This window comes from Netta rufina (genome assembly GCF_964035555.1).
Source record: "Netta rufina genome assembly, chromosome: 2".
Taxonomy (NCBI): domain Eukaryota; kingdom Metazoa; phylum Chordata; class Aves; order Anseriformes; family Anatidae; genus Netta; species Netta rufina.
In genome coordinates this window covers 32249471-32273454 of record NC_140124.1, presented here as the reverse complement: position 1 = coordinate 32273454, position 23984 = coordinate 32249471, and the positions used below count along the sequence as shown (strand labels likewise).

The 23984-nt window shown below is 35.0% G+C and overlaps 1 protein-coding gene across 1 annotated transcript in view; it reads right to left on the bottom strand.

Annotated features, from left to right (window-relative positions):
• Positions 1-23984, bottom strand: part of LOC311207152 (histone deacetylase 4-like) — a gene marked incomplete at both ends in the record, with an annotated part of 105794 nt that overhangs the window by 52374 nt on the left and 29436 nt on the right. The window contains one exon of the mRNA XM_084283053.1: positions 5103-5221. Coding sequence (XP_084139179.1) covers positions 5103-5221 — 119 coding nt within the window. The remainder of the gene's footprint in view (positions 1-5102; positions 5222-23984) is intronic.

The following is a 23984-nucleotide window of genomic DNA, read 5'->3' as shown; positions in this document are numbered from 1 at the left end:
TCATAGCAGACAGGTATGATTTACTTTTTAAATGCCTGCAGTGGTATCTTTTCCTACTGCTAATTGCTGATCTTATTTTACACTCTGGTGTCAAATAGCATCTTTGGAATAAGAGAGTAAAACAACAGGAAAACTCCAGTAAATCACTAGAGCCCTTAAAAATGTAGAGCTTCAAGAAGATAAATACCCTGAAAAAATCTTAAGTATTGGATGACATTTCTCTACTTATGTTATTTTCTTACAGAATGCTTGCCATTTAATGAGCAATTGTGTACAATATTTACTTGAACAGCAAAACTTTATCAGCGACTTAAATGCAGGCATTATTCTAAGGGTTGCTCTATAAAGCAATGAGAAAGTACGTCATCTCAGGATAATGTTACAGGGAGAACTTCTACAGTCAGCAGGACTAAATTTAAAAGCAGTGCTCTTTCAGGATCTAACAACTTGCAAATTTATGATCAGACACAGCAGCTCTTTTTCAGACCGGTACACTTCACAGAATTCAAATGGCATGATAATACAGTACATTTTAGTAGAGGTTGTAAAAATTAACTATAAAATAAAACGCATAATATATCAGATGTTCCACCTAAGCATCAGAAGGACAAGATGGAAGAGTAGATTCTTTAAGCATCTCTTTACTATTCTAAATATAAAACCTCTTAATTGCCTTTATTTCTTTGCCCATAATATTTCTTATATTTTATTGTCAATACAATTTTTACTGCACCAGAAGAAAGTGGATTTTATGCAGCTACATTTTTACAATATGTAATATATTGTGTTTATATTTTATCTGTTACTTTATTAAAAATAATAATATTCTAATAATAAAAAGGAAATATTAGGTTAGTTAGAACTAAGGCCTGTTTTCCTCTTAGTTGATCATAGTCTACAGTAAAATTAAAGCACCTTTATAGTCCTGGATCTAAACAAAGGGATTCCAAAGACATCAGTAGTTACTCTGGATACGAGAGCTGTGCATGAGAGAGCTCCTGCTGCTGCACCTTCACCGCACTGCTTGGGGAATCAGCGTAACCATGCAACATGGAGGAAGCTGTGGTACCAAAGGAGCACATGACAATAACAAACTTTTTTCCCCCATGATTTCGGTTAAGAGTCCTAAATCAGGGGTAACAAAGTAAAATCTGACATAGGCTGCTTGAATATCCCAGATGATGTAAGCCAGGCCCTATGAGAAGTTAGAGAAGTTCCTGAGCAGGAGCTATCACTCTGCTTTGACACCTATTACTGTGCAAGACCTTGGGCCAGGAGGACCAGCCATGTGCCTTGCTTTCTTTGCTTTGCTTGCACAGTCATAATAGCCCTAAGGACATGGGCAAGGTGGAGTTTGTTAGTGGAGATAATATCTTTATCAGAAAAAAAAAAAAAAAAAGTATATTTGGAAAAAGAAATATTTTCAGACACAGTCTGCCTTGGGGGGAAGATCTTCAGGGCAAGGGGGTTTTTCATTCAGAAATATTCTTATTGTTTCCATCTGTGCTAGGTAGTCTAATAAAAGGTATTGTCTATAATGCTTGCCTTTTCTTACTGAGGTATTAGGACTATAGCTGGCATCAAAGTCCCAAGAGCTTCCTGGCAGCAGAAAGTTCTCACATTATGCCACCAGTCATCTCAAATCTTTGAAGTCCATTTTCTTCTTAATACATTATAAAGTCCATTACTACATTTATGCACATAGACTGAGTATATGTTTCAAGTTGTGTATGTATAAATATGTACACATTACGTACAAATAGGTACAAAAGGTGTACAAGCATCTTTTGAAATGACAGTGTTTTGTTTAGCAAAATGATTGGAATAAAAGATAAAAAGAGACAATCCAATGTGCCTGCAAAATCCTCAAAGATGGGGTTGAAACAAGTGTTTTATTTTATGCTTATTCTCAGTTCCACATTGTACCAAAATCTTACCTGGGCAAAAGTTAATTAATTTGTTTAGTGAATACTTTTTTCCTCAAAAAATCAGCAAAGAAGGAATTAAAAAGGCAGCTGGAGAAAAAGATTTACTTGGGAAAAGTGATTTGAAAATTGTGGAAAGAGAAGAAAGATTCAACTCCCCCCCCTTCCAATCTTTTTTTTTTTTTTTTTTTTTTTTTTTTTTCCCCAGGGGAAAAAGACCTTTAGTGATTTAGTTGCTTAATGGGACTGGAGATAAATTAGGCAAGTGAGATATATTCTAGCTCTGCAATTATCATTTATCTCAGTTGGCTTTTTTCCATACTACTCTCTACTAGACAAGCTGAGGGTCATATCACTGCAAGAAATCTTGACTTGCACATCAGACCCATTCATTAAAATCATCTGTAAAAATATGTAGGACTATTTGTTTGCTGATGTTTTTATTAAGTAGTCAGAAATGGCAACTGGGCAACTGCTTTGTAAATCAGATTGTACATCAATACAGGGAAAAATTAAAATAGTGGTTGAAAACTTTATAATTTACACATCTCAGAATGAATAGATTTAGTAGATAATTTTTTTCTTTTTTTCAGTTGCCTGCTATATTGTTACTCCAAGGCTGTAGTAGTTGATTAGACCAACTACATGGGGTAGTTGGTCTAATCTGTTATCTTCATCCAATGCCTTTTATTTTGTTACTTGGAAATGCTGACTGGTTAATACTTTTTTTTTTTTTTTATCTGTTACTGTACTCTGAAGGGAAAATGTAACTTCTTACCAAGAATATTGCATCTCTCTATCTTTAATAGTGAAAGGTTATTAACCTAACTCCTCTCCTTTGATATTAATCTCTTCCTAATTTGAATCTGTAAAGTTTATATTGGGTCATCACAAGTCAGAAAATCCAGTGTGTATTAAGATAAAAACTAGTTCAAAGCTAAAGATTTTATAAAGAAAGAATATTTACAGATAAAACTTTACATTTACTCCTTTTGGCATAATTTATAATTCTTACAAACCTATGATTCTAAAAAATCATGAATATCTATTTGTAGACTTTAACATGAATGTTTCTCTTTGGACTTTAAGTGATTTATTTTTTATAGACTTCATTTTTCAACATACCACATATAGCATGTTATGCTCTAAAAAGGTATGGTGGAACGTGGAGAATTTTGTTTGGGGGAAATAATAAATTCCTTTGGCTCTATACAAAAGGTTTTATTCATCCCTCAGGTGCATGATCATTATCTAGGTCTATCTTGGCGTTTCCCTTAATTTAAACAAGAGGCACCTACTGTAAATGACTTTTTTTTTTTTTTTTTTTCTCACACACATGTTTAACTTATGGATGTGCAGCCTCTTATATTAAAAAATGTACTGTGATTTGTGTCTAAAAGTTGTGAAGAGTTCATTAATTCATTCATGAATGAAAATTAGCTTTGATTTTAATATCAAACACTTTTTCTTTGTTGTTGGGTGAAATTCAGTCTATTCTGAGAGGAAAATATGAATCTTATTGCAATTGATATGAAAGTTTTTGAAGCTGCTATGCCAGAATATCTTGTGTGCACGCATGTTTGCCAGAGTATCATGCTGGAGCATCATGGATGCTTAAGGGACATTTAGCATTCATTTTCAGCAGTTATATTCAGATAACTATCCATGCTTCTCTAAAAATAACTCCATTGTATCATTTGGAAGCTCATCTGCCTACCACTTATGCTCATGAAATAATGCCTCTGACCAGTATCCATACTTCAGAAAAATAAATAAATGATGAGTAAACCTTTTTCAAAGGGCTTTTTCACACACATTTTACTAAAACTCATAATGCACCATTAAGTCATACTCAAACATGCTTACAAGACACTACAGCCCTTTCTTCTCTAATGCAGACACTGCATTAAGCTTAAAAACTGCAAAATCTCAATACATCTTATGTGCGGTCACAGGGATGTTCCCTTTCCAACCCAGTTGTAAATTAACACCTGTGTGAGTATGTTCAGAAGGCCCTTGCACTGGCTTCTGCATACTGAATTTCCACGGCACGCCATTGTAAAGAGTCAGTCTAGCTCTTCACCTATTCTTTTGTGTTTGATATTCAAGAGGACCTGTACATTGCTTAGTTTAATTGAAAAAAAAAAAAAAAAAAAAAAAAAAGTGTCTCTTCCTTTGTCACTTCCTTGCTCTTCCTAAGGTAAATACCAACTCCAGTGAACTCACCTGAAACAAAAGGCAGAGGGACTGATGGACAAATTCCCTCTGAGCTGAAGTTCATTTGTGCAGCATGTTAAATGCCTTTAAATCTCATAGACTTCTCCAGGCTTTTCCCAGGGAATTTGTGATTAGCAAGGGGGATCAATATCTAATAACTAATCAAATGTTAATATGGTATTTCTTGAGATATACTGAAAAAATTGTATATACTGAAGAAAATTATTCACAGCACTGCATTAGGAAACCATTTTGCGTTGCCTCACGGAAGCTGATTTATATATAGCAATGTTACACTGCACATCACTGTACAGAGCATTATTACATTACTCACCCATGCTTAATGTCTCAGGTTCGGGATCATTTTGGCCACAGAATTCGGTAAGAGCTAGTGACTTTGGAGTGCTAGATATGAGACCAGTCAGTTAGACCCGTCTTTCAGAAAGTACTAAAACCCTGCCCTGAACACACTTTTTGGAGGAGTGAAATGGACATCCAAACATTGAAACCCAACAGAGTAGTCTTTTAGAAAACTTTGGCCTTCATGAACACTGATGTAATTCAGGATTAATGCCATCAAACTGAAAAGATTACAATAACAAAACAGCAATATGAGATTGGACTTAGGCCGCCAATGCTTAAAATCTCCAATATATATTTAAAGAGAAATAACTTACTCCAGCATTTGGAAAATGGGGCCTATTGAAAAGCATGAAACCTCTAAAATGTTATTTGAATGCCAGAAAAGTAATACTTTAAAAAGCTGAGACAAAAATGTAAAAAGGAACAGAAAGGAGTGAGCCAGAAATGCTAACATGTTCATTTCCACTCAGTCCCTGCCCGCTGTTACACATTTGTAATCTCACAAAATAGAACTATGGACGTAACATGGACTTCAGATAAGGTTCCCAAAGAGAAGAAGTACTGATTCAGAAATATGCACCTTGTGACTGTACCTACATTTTGCTGTGACTTTATACCCGCCCAGTGGAGAGTCGTGGCCTTCCACGGCATCGAATCCTGCTGATACCAAGACAATCTCTGGATCAAACTCATTGGCAGCTGGCATGATCACAGTCCTGTAAAGTAAAAAAAAAACAAAGAACAAACAATTGGTTAAAAATTAAAAGAACTACAAATTGCCAAAGTCTCAAAAATCCACAGCACAACAAGGTTTTGTACATCAAAAGCATATTTTCTTTTAATTAAGCCAATCTTCATCGTGGCAATCCAAAACCAAATGAAGTCTGAAGAAAAAATATTATTTTTTTCTTTAGTCATTCTTTTTTCCTTTTCTACTATCTGGGGGGGCAGGGGAAGGGGGGGAGGGGAGGGCAGGGGAAAGGCAGGTACATGTGAAAGCCTCTAACATTACACACACATCTGTGCCTGTTTTATCCTGCTGCCTATAAAAAGCTGCCTCTTCCAGGGAAGTGACTAATAGTTTACAGAGTGCACTCAAAGCCTGAGTGGAAACCCGGACTGCTCCAGTTAGTGCGAACTTGGTGTAAATTTGAACTATAAATTTCTTTTGGGAAAATGTTTGCTTTCCAAACTTTTTTTTTTTTTTTCTTTCTTAACATTTTTAAATGTTTGTCGAGGTGGGGGGTGACTCTAGCAAAGGAAAAACATGAAATTCCCTTAATCAAACCCAGACTATGTTGTCAAGCCTTTCCAAGGTCAAGCATAACAGGAATGTGACAACCACAAACCAGTGACAGCAACCCCTGCTGGTGTCAGGAAGATAATTCAGCCCCTCACAGTTACAAGATTCCACTTTTTTAACCCCTTCCTTGACAAACTTCAGTAGGGATTCACTTTGTTTTAGTCGAAGGAGAAGATAAAACCTTATGTTCCGTATTCATGCATGCCCTCTTTCAGGCTGACTATCTGACATAAGCATAAGGACAGCTTTTGCACCTAGTGTGACGGATGGTGAGCCTCTAACATCTGTGTTAATTCAGGAGGATATCACTAGCATTAAAAGACAAATCTACTAATAAATTCTCTAATTGAAACAAGAAAAACACTATCAGTCTACACAGCTCAAAATCTGCAGGTCAATTTTGCATATGCATCATACGATGTGTTTATTTAGCTTAATATTTAATCATTTAGGCCAAATCATTTAGGCTAATTATTTAATCAATTTAGGCCAAAAGTATCATGTTTTTGTCAAAAAATAAGTTTTATTTGTGTGTGTGTGAAAAAAGCGTGTTGATAACAAATTATTAGCATTTTTTTATTTTGTTTTCAGTGTTTCTTTGTTCTGTATTTTAAGAACTTTAATTTGTTCTGATTTCCTCAGTTATTTTTAATATTAGGAAAGTGGTCTTTTTACTTGTTAGAGAAAAGAATTCAAACTAAGTAAAAATTTCTTACAGGTCATACAGAATTTCAATGTATATAATTTTATGTTAGAAAATAAATGACAGAGGCAATTTCACATTTTTGATAATTTAAGTGAGATTGGACCAAGAACGTCTACAGACAAAATATCATAATTTGTAACATATCCCCTTTTTAACTTGTCATCATTAGGCCTGTACTGAAGTGTGGATTCTAGTATCAAGCATTGTGCTTCAGAAAGGATCTAGCCCAATCTGAGAGAACAACAGGAAAGAAAAAAAAAATAATAAAAAAATGTGACCTAAGTGGAAAAATAATACAATTATTTGACTCACAGAACAGAGTAACTGTGATAAAAGTCCACAAATATGTAAATGGCTGTTGCAAGTGGAAAGAACCTGCTCTGCATTTATAGCATGGATCAGACATGAAGCAATTGCAGCATGAAAGCTGTATTTCAGGCACTGGAAAAAGCTTTTAAATGGTAAAGGTAGATAATCATTTAAATGAACTGTTCAAGAAAAGTGAAAGTCTTGATGTATTTAAAGTTTTTAATAACAAGTAAAATAAATATCCATAATGCTTGCCGCAGGCTCAAGCTGGTATGGCCTTGAGACAGAAGGTCAGATTACATCTCTTCTAGGTCTTTTTTTTCTATATTTCTATGATGTATAACTATATAACACACACTGTACACAGATGAATAATTACATTAGACACTACACTGACTGAACATTTCTGCAGGTTAACCTCCCCATAGTTAGGGAACAATATCAGGAAAAAGATCTCCTATGCAACCACGTCTTATCTTTCTTATGTACATACCTTCTGATACTCTAATTATACGTTCACTGTCTGAAGCAACACATACTTCCCAAACTCCCCCAAGTCTGCAACACATGTGGCAAGAATCCTGATTACTGATGAGGGCTGTGGCTGATATGCAATCTTGATCTGTCTTCATAGCACCATATATCTTATGCACTGAAAGAAGGAGGGATCCTGTGGAGAACCCTCCCTATCCGCAGCCACTTAAGCTTTTGCCCTCCTCCTCTCCATTCACATTTCCTCAAATTCAAGTCAGGCTCTGTTCTTCTTGATGTCAAAAAAAGTGGCAGCACCATTAAGTGCAGCATAGACAACGCTCAGGGGTGTTAGAGAGTGAAGTGCGTTCAGAACTAACAGCATCTTTAGAAATTCAAGTTGCACTAAGAAAGCTTACCAAGCTCAAGCAGAATGAGATTTTTGAAAGCTGAATAATTTGGAATATTGGGAAAATCTACAACATATCTACCACATTTTAAGGCCTTGCTCCAAAGCACAAATATGTCAGCACATTTTTTTAATAACTTAGGCAAAACAAAGCATTTGACCCTTAATCTCATTTTTAGAAGCAGCAAAAATACTTTCTTTCAAAAATACTTTTAAATACTGAAAGCCAGATCTTTCACACTATGCATCATGCATAATTATTAATGATATCTTTAACAGTAGCAAACAGTAAACAGTAGCATATAGATAAATCCATACAGAAGGGCTATACAGGGATCTCAACTAAAGGAAGGAGAAGGTTATAAGGATAACAACCATAGGTGGCATTCAGAATTCATTGTTCTGTTACTGTTTACCTTAACTTATGCAACTAAAATAAGACCTAAGAGGATTTTTTTTTTCTGAAAAAAAAAAAAAAGAAGAAAGAAAATCTTTTAAAAATGTACACAGAAGTGTCTGCTAAATTTTACCAGAAAAACGACACCTTACTTTTGATATAACACTATCTCACAAATTATGACAAAAATTTACAGCTGCTATTTTGCATATAACATACTAAAAGAGCTAATCTCTGCCCATAAGACCCATGTCCTCCTTGTCTCTCTTTTATCCTCCAAATAGTGAGGGATGTGCTGTTCTTGATTTAATAATAAAAAGAAACTCTAAGCACTTTCTTTAAAAACACAATATGGAAAATGTAATCTGTTTAATAGAGTAGCAAGCTTGGCTCTTCAACTAAAACATCTCAGGATATTTGTGGTCCTTCACACAGCAACCTGCTATTTGGCCTTTGAAAAAGACAACAGCTCTAAGTCTCTCAATTGTAGAGAGGACAATATAAGCATCTAGTCTTTAAATCTCTACTGCAGTCTTCCTCTACATAAGCCAGCAGGCATTTAAGGTTGCTAATTAACCAATATGAGACCTCTGCCTAGAAAAAAGCAGCTTAATGCCTCTGGAAAACATCGCATTTTGTTTTGTACTTCATATAGATAGGACCTCTCTAACCTTTGTCAAGGACAAATAAATAAATAGATAAGCAATTAATAAGAAATCAATAAATTTTAATATTTATAATTTAATAATTAAATGTAAACTGTACAATTATAATTATTTATATATAATGATGATTTAATAATTAAATTAATAAAATAATAAATAAACAAATAGATAAATAAATATAGATAAATATTTAAATATGGACTAAATGTCACCAGGACGGAAATAAAACCCTTTGGCATTTGCCACCTTTCAAGCTTCATCCTCCTCATTACTCCTGAATATCTGTCCATAGAAAACCATTTTGAGGTAGGCAGCTGTAAAGAAAGCCTACACAAAGCATTAGACTCATCCCTTTTCTTAACCTAAAAGCAACACAAGGCTCATGTCTTCCTCATACATAGGCTTCTCCTACTTCAGGAGATTAAGAATGGTTGAACAGCTCCTGACACTTCTCTACTTCCTGGGAGTAGAGTAGCATCAGACCCTGTATCTTGCTCGTTTTCCATCTCATTTACAATCTGGAGAGCTTTGCAAGGTGTGCAAAAGAGATATCATCCATCAACTGCCTCCTCAGGAGCTCAATAACCACAGCACTTCCCTTCTGAATTGCTAAAGAACAGAAGCCTCTGAATCAGATCATAACAGAAAAAATGTTTAAAAAAAAATAATTAAAAAATATGGCATACAACTAGCATTGGTCATACACTAATAGATATTCATGTTAACCTTCCCAAATTCCTCAGACCAACCCTATGCTCAGAAGTCAGACTGCAGCTGGTGGGATTTGTTACGGTGTGAAGGGTCAAAACTCTGCTCATCAGAAATGGTTTGCAAGGGTAGATAGCCAGCCTGCACTCAGACCTAGGTAAGAACAGTTATTAACAGTTATAACCACAGCATGGTATGATTTGGCTTCTGGCCATAGGTCACCAGACAGGTACGGACTAGGGACTGGCAGGCTGTCAGCTTCCTGCTTGAAACCAGTTAGTCTGCAGGGGTTATCAGCAAGCAGAAGCTAAAGCTAGGATCCTTCTTCAGTGAGAAGTGAGAGTAGCTTTTGTCAGAAAATAAGTGAATTTTATTCTTCCACTATGACTCACCCTCTCCTCTACTCCCTTCTCCAAAGGAAATAAAGCACATAAAAGAGATATGTATTTTCTGTGATCCTGAATCATAGAAGCATAAATATTTAGTATGCCATATTCACCTAATGATGACAGCAGAGTTACAGGGGCACCTTGCATAGCTGACTGTTTCTTTCTTTTCTGTCACATTTTCATTAATAAACATGTCAGATCCTGAAAGCTTGAGCAGCTGGATCACAGGAGTTATTTATCTATGCTAAACTTTGCAGTTACAATGCAACTGTGTGCTCCAGCCCAAGGTATTGCAGGTCCTCCTTTAAGCCTGATGGTACTGGGAACAGCGCATGTATCTGGGAAGCTGAAAAGATTCCTTTCTATCCCACTAAAGAGATTTCCCCGGAGAATTAATATGTTCCATTTGGGTATGGCGCTGTCTGCAGAGAAGCCAAGGGATGGCTTCCAGTTGGGTGTAGTCCTAAAGAAAACATCAAGCATGTGATCCTCCCCTCCCCACCAATCTGAACATCAGATGCAAGACATTAAAGAGATTCTACCAAGGGACTCTGTTTACTTGATCTTGTTCCTTTTATTCTTCCATTCTATTTTTGTACATTTACAGCACATGGATGCTCCCAAACATTTGTTCTCCCAGAAGAGACTGTGGAGAAGTACCCAACCCAAAAATGACTTTGCAAGTACCATCATACAGAGCTGGAAATCTCCAAAGAAAATTAAGCTAATGCAAATAGCTACAATTCTTTTGCTGTGTTGGTAATTTAAAAAGGAAACAAGGAGGCAAACCAGCCCAGGACAGTAATCTATGTAACTGAGAAAGAAAATCCACAGTGGTCTAAAACTGCAGATTGAAATAGCTTAGTAACATAAATTATTGGCTCTTTCCCTAAAATCCCCCAGTGTTTTCATCCAGTGATCTCAAAGTACTTTCAGAACATTAATAAATAGAAAGGCCCAAATATTCAGCTGGTATAAATCAGTATAGCTGTTTCTGATTGAGCAGTGCTCTAACACAAGCACATTTTGTACCCACTTTACAGATGAATCAGCTAAAACTAAGAGCTGGTAGAAGATGAATAAATTACTTAGCAGTCCTTGGAAAAAAAATAGAAAGAAAATATAAAACACTCTAAGTTAACTACTTTAACTACTAGAAAACATTGTAAAAGCACTCTTGTTTATCCAGTTATAACAGACCTAGAGTTTGCAAGAAATATATATATATATATTTATATATATATATACACAATGCATTATTACTATTAGAGTAGGGGGTTTGCCACCAAATAGAGACCCAGTCTCATCTGAAATAAATAAATAAATAGGTTTATATGGAGTTTCTCAGTTTCGTATCCTGCAAATAAAATATTGCTCCAATCACTGTGTTGTCCTACCTTAAAATTACACAAGTTTATGTATGCTGTTGAATGCACCTTGATATGAGTAGGTCAGAAAGAATTTAAAAGATTACCCTGATAGGTATGTGAAACTTATGGTATCTATTATTTTTATGTGTTGTTTGCAAGTATGTTTTAATGTAGCACAATATCAAGTAATGTCTATCCTCACAGAAATCTACACAGTATTTCTGTACAACTATTGGAGATTTTTTTTCTTCATCTGTAATATTAACTGAGTTTGTACTCCTGTGTCTCCCTAAAATTTTGGCTTAAACATTTCTTAACATTTTCTTAACATTTCTTTATACCAGTCCTAATGTCAGCCCAAGTTCACCAAGGCCAAACCTGAGAACTTGCCCCAAAAATTCCTTTCTGACTGTCATCTGATTTTGTCCTAGACTTATCCTCCAGGGTATGCCTAACTCCTGCAGACTTTTTCTGTATCAGTTCCTAAACTATACCTTTTATACCTTTTCTTATCTTTGTAGGCTTTCTTTTTACATCTATTCTTTTACCCTTATTGGCTTTTTTATACATCTTTTTTAATATATTATTTCTTCTCTACTTTTTATAAGCACTGTCAATATTCTTGTCGCAACTATTATTTTAGTTACCTTATTTGATCTCTGGAGATATACAATATCTTTTTCATTTATTCTTCAAGGGGAATGACTACTATAAATCATGATCATTTCAGGGGAATTTATGCATGATGCTAAATTTAAGCACATGCCAAAGTGTTTAAAAGGTTAAGGTCTTCCAGAGATGCCCCATGTTAGTAATTTCAAGTGATACAGTTGTAGGAGTATCTAAGTGACACTGAATGAAAAATTTTTGAAGCACCTGGAACTTTATTTTTGGCTATTGAAGACATTTTCAGAGTCTAAGTCTATTTGTTGGTTCCTTTTATTTAAAAAAAAAAAAAAAAAAAAAAAAAAACAAAGAACAAAAACAACATTTTGGCATCTTGCACGCAAGTCTTCTAAATTCTATCACAGCTGGAATTGCAACATTTTAAACACTTAAAAAGCATAAGAAATAGTCTACAATATTTACTGATACTTCCATTTGTTATTATTACTTAGAAAATGGTTTCAACTTAATTATAGGGACTCTTATACATTTAATCTCCAGTACACCTCTGTCAAAGTCTTTGAAATAGTAAAAATAGAAAAGAAATAAGAAAAAGTTAACAAACATGAAAAGCATGAAAATCATTACTTTATGACTTGGTAAATTCACTTAAAAATTAATAGCATTATCAAATATATTATCTAACTTCTAGAGACATGGGCAAATGCAGATACATACACACATTGCACAATTACGTCCACATTCAGAACTGAATAAAATCCAAACTTTTATTATGCATTATGTGAAAGGAGTGGTTAAAAATTGAGGTAAGTTTGCTCAAAAGCTATGGGTGTAAGTCCCCCTCGAATTATTAAATTTTTAAAGGAAGAGGCTTCCTTGGAAGGACCATATTCTTCCAGCAAATATAGTATGCAAATATAAAATGTTATATGGATATATAGGCCAAAACAGCACAAGTATGACTAAGTGACTAAGAAGTCAGTGACTGACTAAGAAAATCTGCATTTTCTGTTATATGTTCCTCTGTCTATTTAGCATCTTTTTTGTGGAAGCTTTTGCAGTATGAAAGAAAAACTTGCAATCTTTTTACTTTTTATTTCTTTTCCAGACCTCAAACAAACCTAGTTGGTACCATGCCATCTTGTGCAACATAAATGAAACTTATGCACCAAGTTCCAGCTGGTGGCTAAAGGACTGATGTGGCTTCCAAGAACTATACAACAAGATGATAAATGAGAAGGAGGTAATAGAAATCTAGTTCAAAAAGATGAAGCTTCAAATTATAGCAGAGAATGGCTTAAAATATCACCAATACTGAGAAAGAAAAATGCAGTAAGTATTGGATTCCACCATTTTAATTCAATCTTTTTCCTATTAAAGCCACTCTAACAGGTAAGGGAAATGATGATAACACATATCCACTACCAAATCCACTACCAAATCCAAATTTTACCCTTAAGCAATATTTCAGTAAGTGTTTAGCTTTCATGACATAATATGTTTCTATCAGAAAAATCAATTTGGTGTCCTTTAGTTGTTATTAGTTTATTCTATGGGGAAAAAAAAAAAAACAGTAAAAAAAGTAAATCTTCGGAAGTTTTTCTGCCATAAAGATATTAGTCACATTTGATGGTATTTTAAGATTTCTATTTTAAAATTCAGATGGCTGGAATGCATAGCCTAGAAACATTTCTATCAAGTCTGAGTACAGTACAGTACAGTAATACCATTTGCTATAACAAAATAACTTTAATTTTGCTTTTCTAGTAAGTCATTTCCTTCAATAGTATCTTATTACAGAAGTCATTGGACTTGCTTAAAACTTTAACATAATACTACTAGAATAGTTCACTGTTCCCAGTAAATCTTACTACGTAGCAAAATGATTGTTACTAAGAAGACAAAAATGTTAAAATAACTGAAATAGCTAAATACAGAGGTAAATTTTTGCCACAATGCATAGAATTGATAGAGTTAACAAAATGATTGATAACATGGTGTTCTCTCTGAAGAATTAAGTATGTCTACAAAAAGGAAATTCGAGCATATCTTTTAGAACAGTTGACACCTTTAAAATGCCTTAGCCATCTAAGAACTGTATAAGAGAAAGGGTAGTGTAGGACCTATTTTGCCTACACTCCACAAGAATGGTGAAATTGGGGAAAAGGGAAACAATGGTGTTCTGAATAAATTAAAAAGAGAAGTGAGCCTTTGTGCATCCGAGAAGAGGGCTCTGGAGTATTCAGTTTGTCTCTAGGTCTAAAAATCTACTAAAAATTTACTTAAAATCTTACATTTAACAAAAAAAAAATCAGAAAAGCTTCTATGTTTGGGCATATGGTATATGGTCTGGCAATCAGCACAAATAAAGAAATTCTACCGAAAATTTACTATACTACTGATAGTAAACTACAGCTCAGTTTGCAGTGTTAACAATGCACTTATGCTATCACTGCAGTGATTGGTTTAAGTTTAAAAGAGTTTTCAATTCCTAGAAAAGTGGGGAGATGTAGGGAGGAACAGAGGGTAAATCTTATACAAAATGCCTGGGGAGATGTAATAGAAGGGTGATATTTTTTCATGGGAGCAATAGGCTGAGTAGATGGAAGATACAGAAATCTCTTGGAAAAAATATTTTTTCCACAAAAATTTCTAAATTTCTGGGAACTGCGGTTTGCTCAGAAAGAGATTTTTTTTCTTTCTTTTTTAAATGAAAATTAGCAGAAAAACAGCCTTTTGCTAATGCATTTTTTTTTTTGCATGCTGGATTCATCAGCATGGTTGTGAATACAAAACACATGAAGTCGTTTTATTTATTTTTTTTTTTCCGCAGAGGTCTCTACATATTGTCCCTTGCAAATGCTTTTTCTCCTTGTATCTCCTGGTATTTCTTTCCATATACTCACTACTACTTTTTAAGGTATTTTCTGTGCTTGTGGTTTTCTGTCTTATCATTAAATAGAAATTTTACATTTCTGGATAGTCACTATTATTTTATTATATATTATGTTGTCACTATTGAATTAATGACATTCAGAAAATACCTCATATTTTTAATCTGTCTTTATTTTATTATTTTTTTTTTTAGCTCTTCAGAGGTATTCTTTCAGACATATACAGACGTATGTCACTTCCTCTTGTTTTTTCCTGATGAACAACAGACACTCATAGAAAAGAAACATATGGACATTTTCTTACACCCAAACCAAATTAGGAAGCATCTCTGGTCTAAAGCAGAAAGAAACAGGCAGTAACAGCATCAAACACTTCTGTATTGGTAAATACACACCTATTTGTCTCATGCTTGCAATAACTTTGTCATTGGAATTGAGACCATGTTAGTCCATCCCCTTATTCTAGTTTGCATTTAAACAGACCAGCTGGACTTCATTCTGACAGCCAAAAACACAGCATCTCTTATACACCAGGGTTTTATATAATACAGAATCAAGTCTTCTCACTTTACCTAAGATGAAGGCCAGTTAATGGAACCCATACTGATACAACAGGGGAAATATTTACAGGTAATGTGAGGTAACCCAGAAGAGCACTTTTCTATCCCTCTCTCTCCCCTCCTCTCTCCTCCCCCCCCAACAGACAGATACTGAAAAATTCTCAGAGAAGAAGAAAGAAGGTATTTGTGGGAGTAGGGACATGTTCCCACTAAAGCAGTAATCACTGTGTACCACACAGTGTTAGAAACTATAACTTTTTCTTATTCAGTTTCAGCTACTGTTTGATTGGAAACGTGATCTGCTGTTGGCTTTGGGTAGTTGGGAAGGATACTGTCCCTCTTACATTACCCTATCCCTCTCTTCTCATATTAACTTTTGCTCTACAAAATAACAAAAATATGACAGACCCCAAAGACAGAGAAAATTAGATGTCAGTGCTTACATATTAACTGAATTTAATGTGATTAGAAAGACTCAACTGACAAAGTACCAGTCCATGTTGAGGGAGTAACATCAGATGGGCTGATATTATAAAATATAAAATACTCTCCTGCAAGAAAATTACACCAACAATGTGAAGTGGAGAGTGAAGTCAAAGGAAGGAGGTAACTAAGGCTTAGGGAAATATAAAGCCCAGTACAACACATTTAGAACAACAGGAATTTTGTTTTAGATTTCAGTAGAATGAAAAAAAAATGTTATTTATATTGAAAATCAAAAGGAAGTTGTTTTTTTTTGACATGGGAAAGAACTTAAATATTAAGGAATCAATGACATAAACAGGAAGCTTAATAAAATATGAAAGTAGCAAAGGATTATACAATCTCTGAAACAGAAATTGAGATAGTCAAGAAATACAGTGCCAGCTTCAGAGAAACTTACAAAAAAAAAAAAAAAAAAAAAAAAAAAGGAAAGAAAAAAGAAAAAGAAAAAGGCCAATATAGCCAATATATTTTGAGTGAAATAAAAAGTTTTTCTTAAGCACACCTGGAAGGAGGAAAAAAACAAAACACACACACACACAATAAAAAAAAAAAAAAAAAAAGGCACCGAAAAATAAACGTTGAAGTTTATTTTGAAATAAAATACGTTTTGGTGAAACATATCACCACAGAATTCAGGAATACCTCGGGAATACCCTAACTCCTGTGTAAATGTTTCATGGTGGAAGGAATAGTGAATAGCAAGGCACTTGAAATCTCAATTCGAAAAACAAAACATGGAAGTGCTGATATACTCAATATGATTTAATATTTTACTTAAGTTTCCATTCACTGCAGTGAGCTAACACTTCCCCTATTAGATTTTATCTGATGTCTGAAAAAGAAATGTAGTAGGCCTTGTGGTCCTAGGTCAATCATACCTCTTTTAGTGGTGCACACTGAAGAAGCCTTTTATTTGTGCAAGGTAATTTGCAGCAGAAAGGCAATTCAACTCATTCTGAGAGAGTCATATTGATACAATGTTAATCCATTTGCCAATACAACCACTTACACCAACCCTTCATGTTGCCAGGACCCCTGAGGAAGGTCAGAGGAAAAATCAAGATAAAGTTTGGGATTTGGAAAGAGAATCTAAAAATTATATTTTGATGTATCTGAATTTGCTTTCCCCCCATGAACTTATGTCTCTGGATTTCTGCTACAAAACTGAACCGCTCACACCTCTTTTAATCATTTTTGGATCCTATTTGCAATGATAAATTGGATAGTCTCCTCAACAGCATGAAACTAAAAAGACTTTTTATACCATATGTTACAGTAATAAAACAGAAAGCTGTTTCCTATTATTGGCTGGTCCATCCTCATGTAGTCAGTTGCCTTGGAAACTGAGATTGATTGTAATTTCAAGAAAATGTAAGAATGAACTGAATCACATAGTTCCCTTTTTCAATGTCTGTCTCAATTTACAATGTTGAAACTAGCAACAAAAACATCCCTAAGCATGGTTTCCACTTCTAGAGTTATTTTTGTTGCACTTACCTCTCTGAGTGACAGCCAAAATAATATAACTGAGATTGGATACATCACAAAATAGCAATGAAGTTTCAGAAAATATTTTAATAAATGTAAGTAAAAAGTACATTCAAATATACTTCATTAAAAAAAAAAAAAAGTACTTTTTCCAGATTTAATATCTGGATCACACAGTATCTAGCTATCATATAATTTAAATTTTACATTGCGTCCAAAACTTGAACGTTTCTCAAAGCCAAAATATATTTGATATAACACTCATTTTCCAAGTATTCCACAGCCCACTTAGAAGTTCATAATCTTTTATCTCTGAACAAATGAACTTAGCTTTAATGTGCTTACTGCAAAAAAAAAGAAGGGAGTTACCACTCATTTATGAAATCCTTTTGTAATTTTAAATTCCTCATATAAAATTACCAAAAGAGCTTGTAAACTGTGTAGACTAGTTCAAAAGCAGCATTTTTCCTGCTGTTATCTTTGGATTACCAACAGTCCCAAAAACTCTGCAAAGATCTTTTTGCTGCTTGAGTTCCTCACTTGCAGTTGCCAACCTTTATTTAAAAACAACTTTTACACCAGCTGAGAAATTTGGCACTCCCTTCCCATCTACTCTTTGTTAAAATTACTCTTCCAAGATAAAATTGCCAAACCTGTCACAGGGAGTTGTGCAATTACAATGAATAGGAGGAAGTTTTTATCATTGCTAATACATGGGAGGTGATCCAATAGATTTTTAAGTTGTGGCCCCTTCAAGAAAGGTTAGAAGACTTCTGGCACATAAACAAAAAGAAATTGTCAGACCTTCAGCATGAACTGCTAAGGAAAAAATTACTTATTAAAATTTGTAATCTTTGTATAGTCTTTCTGTAAGATAGCTTGGAAGGGAAGGGAAGGGAAGGGAAGGGAAGGGAAGGGAAGGGAAGGGAAGGGAAGGGAAGGGAAGGGAAGGGAAGGGAAGGGAAGGGAAGGGAAGGGAAGGGAAGGGAAGGGAAGGGAAGGGAAGGGAAGGGAAGGGAAGGGAAGGGAAGGGAAGGGAAGGGAAAACACAAGTTACTATAATATTGAGGATAGCTAGAAAAAGTCTGTGTATGTAGTCATGTAAGTTGACTTTGATTTTGCAGTCTTAATTTCAACACTTTCTGACTTGTGTGAATGCATAACAATTTAATCAAATATCTAGAATTTGATGTTTTTCTTCTCGTTTATTGGGCAACTGACTTCTTTCTTATTGTTAATCCAGCTCTATAAACTTGACAGATATTGCCAGTGATTTGCAGTGAATTTTCTTATCTAGTGTTAAATAAATCATATTTTTGGTATTACTTACCTAGTGTTAAAAAGATGTCATAGCAAAATAGCACAAATATTTTAAATTTGATGCCATAGTCTTAAAAAAGATAATATTTTTTTTTTTCTACTAAAAATCTTGAAATATAAATTGTAAATCTTGAAATTTAACTCCATTCTCAAACAGCAGTTGGTGCCCTGAAGCCAAGAATCCTGGCAACCAGGAATCCTGGCAACCTGGATTCCACTATCCAAGTGGAAACACAGAGTCAGGAAGGAAATAGTTATCTCTGAAGGGACTTGACTGTGGAATGAGGACTGGTAAAGTCTTACTTGCTATGACAAAAAGAAAGACAGCTTTCCCACCACCTCATTGCACTGCTTTCTTCACCAAGAAAGCCACGATAGAAATGAAGAGTATCAAAGAGTACTGAAAAATAAGCTGATCCTGCCAAGGCTGATATTTTCATATTCCCTCTGGCTCTACTCCATTCTCTTTAAATTCCACTGAATCACCAAAGGAGAACTCTGACCTGATCATGGGAAAAAAATAAAAAATAAATTAAATTAAGAAAAAAACAGTGACTAAAACAACAAATGAAAAGTACTCTGCAGCTTGCAATCTAAGAAGCATTCCTTTTAGCAGGATTGCTAAATACTGGTGAATAGAGCTCATGTATGTTTTAAAGATATTAGGAAGCTGCTGCAGTTCTAGAATATGAAGTATTTCTAGAATTCATCCATGAACAATAGAGATTAAAAAAAATAATAATAATTTTGAAAAAGGTATATGTTGTTTCATCAACAACAGGGTATACATGCATCTTCCAATTTGGCTCCATTTCTAATTGTAAGTGAAGCAAAATCCTGATATGCAGTTGCGAGAGAGTTGTGTTCTCTCTAACAGTTCCAAAATTCTCCTTCACTAAGTTGAAACAGTCCATTAGAATTTTTTATTTTAAGTTTCCATGTAAATAATGATTTACTGTTAAGGGAACAAAGAATAGTTATCAGACCAGAGTAATAGGACAAAAAATTGTATTCTAGGACAAATGTATAAAAATATAATGTCCATTTATGTTGTTATCTATGCATTCTATTTTAGTCTCTGTACAGCGCTTAAAGGAAGTACATACTAAAAAAGATTAGACCTCAGGGTGGGAGGGGGTGGGAGTTGAAGTTTGGTTTGTATAAACATGTAAATGTCCTGATGTTTATTTCAATCTTATCTATGCAGGTCACTAATACTATCAGAATATCCTATTATAGAATCTCTGTTTCTAATTCTAAAGTTTTGCCTTAATTTTTTTTTTTTTTTTTTTTTTTAATCCAGTTAAAGATTTGGTTTATTCTGAAGTTAGACTGAGGGTATAAATTTCTTCTTTTATTCTATCCAGACTAGTTCCACCATGTCTTGTGTAAATCATTATAGTCTTGTCTCTCACTTCATTGGCTTTTTGGCTTCCATCTGTTTTCTCTCATCTTTTCCTCTTCTCTTTCTCATCTACATTCTCTTTCTACTCTGTTTTCTCTCATCTGCTTGCTCATTACTGCTTGCTCATTAGACAAGCCTTCTGTTTTCCCCTTTACTTCCCAATTATCTCACAGAGGTGGAGAATGAATGAGACGTGAGAGCTTCATTCTCAGAAACACTGAACACCAGCAAACTATAACTTATTTTATTTATTTATTTTCAAAGAAAGTCTAGGATGTCTTCATTAACCTAAGCAAATTACTTTTCTGAATGTTGTCTAAGGTATAGCGTGTTTTTATTCCTGGAAGCATTAATTTTAATTAATTAATGGAGACAGTTCATAGAAATGTGTTTTTCTTAGGAAAGTGTAATTCCCTAGTGCCCTATCTGCACACAGATAAGCACAGTATCACAGTATGTGCTTTGCACTGAAGGGAGCCTGTGAATATTTTATTGTTGCACATTATTATATCTGTTCAAGAACATTCATGATGTATTCATTTTAATGTTAATATAATTTAATAATGCTGCTGTGGTTCAAGCAAAAATACGATTATATCAAAAAAAAAAAAAAAAAAAAAAAAAGACATTCATTTAAAATGTTTTAGAGTCATGGCCCAAATAACTATATTATTCTATCACTGAAAATGGTTTAACATGGTAGGCTTAATGCTCTGCACATTTACACCACCATAGATGTCAGGACATCCTGTTGTGAAGGTATAATCCAGCCACTGATAATTAGGGGTAATCATTAATCCATAAACTGGATTCAGTCAAAAACTTCCTGCAGAAGTCACTTGAAATTACTTTTCTTTCTTAATAAAGAACAGTTCTTCACAAATATTCAAAAATTGTACAATAAAGTAGTGAACTTGCAGAACTGTGTGTATAGACACACTCATTCTTAGGGCCTTCCCAAGTTTCTCATGTTTGTGCGCTTTGCCTTGCCATCTCTTCAGTGCTGTCCTCTGTGACAGACATCAAGAGCTGCATTGCCAAGGGGACTTAGACAAGATCATCACCTCAGCATCTGGTCCATTATTTAAACGTGCACAGGTGCGTAATTCATAAAACTACTTATGCATTTCTATGTCTCAGGCATGGAAACACTGGTTGGACACTTAACTATCAACTTCAGTGAAGTCCAGCTGTGTTGTATCCGTTTTCCCTGTCGCCATTTACAAAAAAAGGCACTTCCTCCAGATAAACACCCTTGAAGCGGGAAAGCCCTATTTATCTTATGTGATTTACCATTTATTCAGCAAAGAGCTGAGTCATTTGAGGTTTTCATTCCTAACTCTGTCCTTCTGCTTGTGCTGTCCAAGGAGATATTTCCAAGATTTTGAGAACTGGAGGGACAAATAGTAGGCCCTTGCTCTTCCCAGTGTCAGTGAAGATGGAAATTCACTGCAAAATTGTGCCCATTTTGCATGGAGATAATTGGAAATTCCAGAGACTTCTACAACTTTGCAGAGGATACAAACGGGATTTAGAGAGGCAGCTTGCATGCTGCATTGATTACGAAGTCCCTACTTCTTCTCTCTAATTGTGAAAACTATCAAAGTTTTGAAAGAGTTTGGGGAAAGGACTATCCCTCTTCTTTCATTATTGCATTGTCCACTGAATGGTGAAAGGGCAAGAAAGAGACAAAATTGACTGTCTTGGATTTTATCAAATAAAATTAGCAGTGTTGTTCCATGTCATTGCACACTCCATGACATACTGTAGTCTAATTTTTAAAGCTCAGGTGCTAATGTGCAGCACTGTCAGAGTAAGGGTTGCTACTGAAAGTAGCAATCAGTCCTTTTTGGTTTCAGAGAAGGTCTATTCTGAATGCTGGCATCTGTGTGACAGCCAAGACAGTAATACTGTCTTACAATAGAATACTGGAGTCATGAACCTGAGTGATTTCAAGTTGCTCTACTTATAAATAGATATTCAGGACAGCATTTTTGGAAGGTAGCCACCAGAGTGTACTCTATTACAGAATAAATCACACTGAAAAGATGCTCCCTGTCAAACTGGAGATACTTTTAGAAAAGATCAATTACAGAAACCATCACATTTATGTGACTATTTTTACTTTTATCAGTGACACAAACTTATTTCATACACACTCTAATATCCCAGATGGGTTCCCCTAAGAGTTCGCACAGATCACAATACCACTGGCTCTTAAATCTAGTGGAGAGGTCTCATTTTTTATAGTACAACAAAATACAATTAAGGCATGATCTTCCTCTGACAGGTCTCAAATGATCACTCTCAGCTCTACAGGGAATGTGTTGAAATTTAGCTATTTAAAAGATCTCTAGCCAATGCTTCAGCTGCTCCGAACTCTCATAAATATTATCAGCTCTAAATTTCTGGAAAGGGTCACTGCTGAGAGGTAGTCCCTTCAGGAGTATACGGTACAACTTGACTAAAGTACAACCTCATCCCAGATTATTATTCTCATGTTTTTAGTCTAAATGCAGCCAACAATGCAGTACAAGGTGTAGTACAAGGATATAACAAAACATGTACAACCAAAGTGGCAAACCTCCCACTTACTTCATCAATAAACTGAAGTGGATACCTTACCTAGGGATGTGACTACACTACACACTGCAGCATGAAGCAAAGATGTCTCTGTTAACTTTAAAATGAGTCAGCTGGGATACAAAAAATAGCTTTTGCCACAGAGGCACTCAGTTTTGTACAGACAACTTTAAATTGCTAAGAAAAGGTAATTTATCTGAGCACAGTGTATTAGTCCATTTAAAACTTCTCGCAGCCTGAAGGATCAGCTTGGAGATAAACTATTTACAGTGTGTTTGTCTGCACTTTGACATAGTGCCGTATAGACAAAACCAATTAGCACTGGTATTTCATGATAATTTTATCTTCAGGCATTTCACAGGTAGCTTGAAACTGGATGGAATATATCTACAGTTTCTCTGCAGGCATAGGTCTCTGCAAGAATAGGCATATTCCAAATGACTGTTTTAGGACAATATGATATTGGAACAACATGTTCCAATTTGATTAGGACTCTAATCAAATTGGAACAAAATCCAATTAACTGTTTTTGTTTGTTCGTTTGTTTGTTTGTTTTCCAGAAGAATGTGAATAATCATTACCTAGAATAGAGATGAGTTTATCCAGAAATGGAATCCAAATGCAAATGCAGACTTACACTGTAGGATTCTAAATGTGCACTAAGGATCTAAACTCTCATATTTCACGGAAACAGAGGATTCAGTTCAATTACCTATGCAAGGATATCCAGCAGCTTTTGGGATTCAAGGGGATCCCATTTGGGCATGTGCTGGCATGGTGAAAGGGCATAGATCTTCCAGAGATCTTCTATGCCATAGCTGTCAGCCACACCAGTAAACATCACACACTTCTCTAGCACTTCTCACACGGCACTGGACACATACCTTCTGAGAACTGAATCAGGGTCCTAGTGGGTGCCGGCATTGAAGACTAGGAAGTCATTCAAATAACCAGTGTGTATCCCTGTTTAAGGGCGATTGACACAGATCTCTCAAGTCAGTTGACTGTATCACCTGGAGCACCACAACAGGAACCTGAATGCCTTACTCACATGGAGACCCCTACATTGCAGGCACATATCTGGATGTCTGAACTTGGCCCTGAATTCCTTTCTGTTTATATACTAACTTTGAATCATAACCTAATGTGAAATAAGAAGCCAAAAATCACAACTGCATCAATATTATTGAGTACATCAAGCTAAAACTCCAGCAGAGAAACCATTCTAAGAAACCTTCCATTGATGCTATTCTCCAGCCAGTCTTAAGGAATTGGGCCACAGAAGGTCTCCTAGGTAAAGAACAGAGGAACTCAACCTTCTTTTTCCAAATATAAGGTCATCTCTTGTCATGTTCAAAGTAGAAAGGACACATGGAAGTGAATCACATC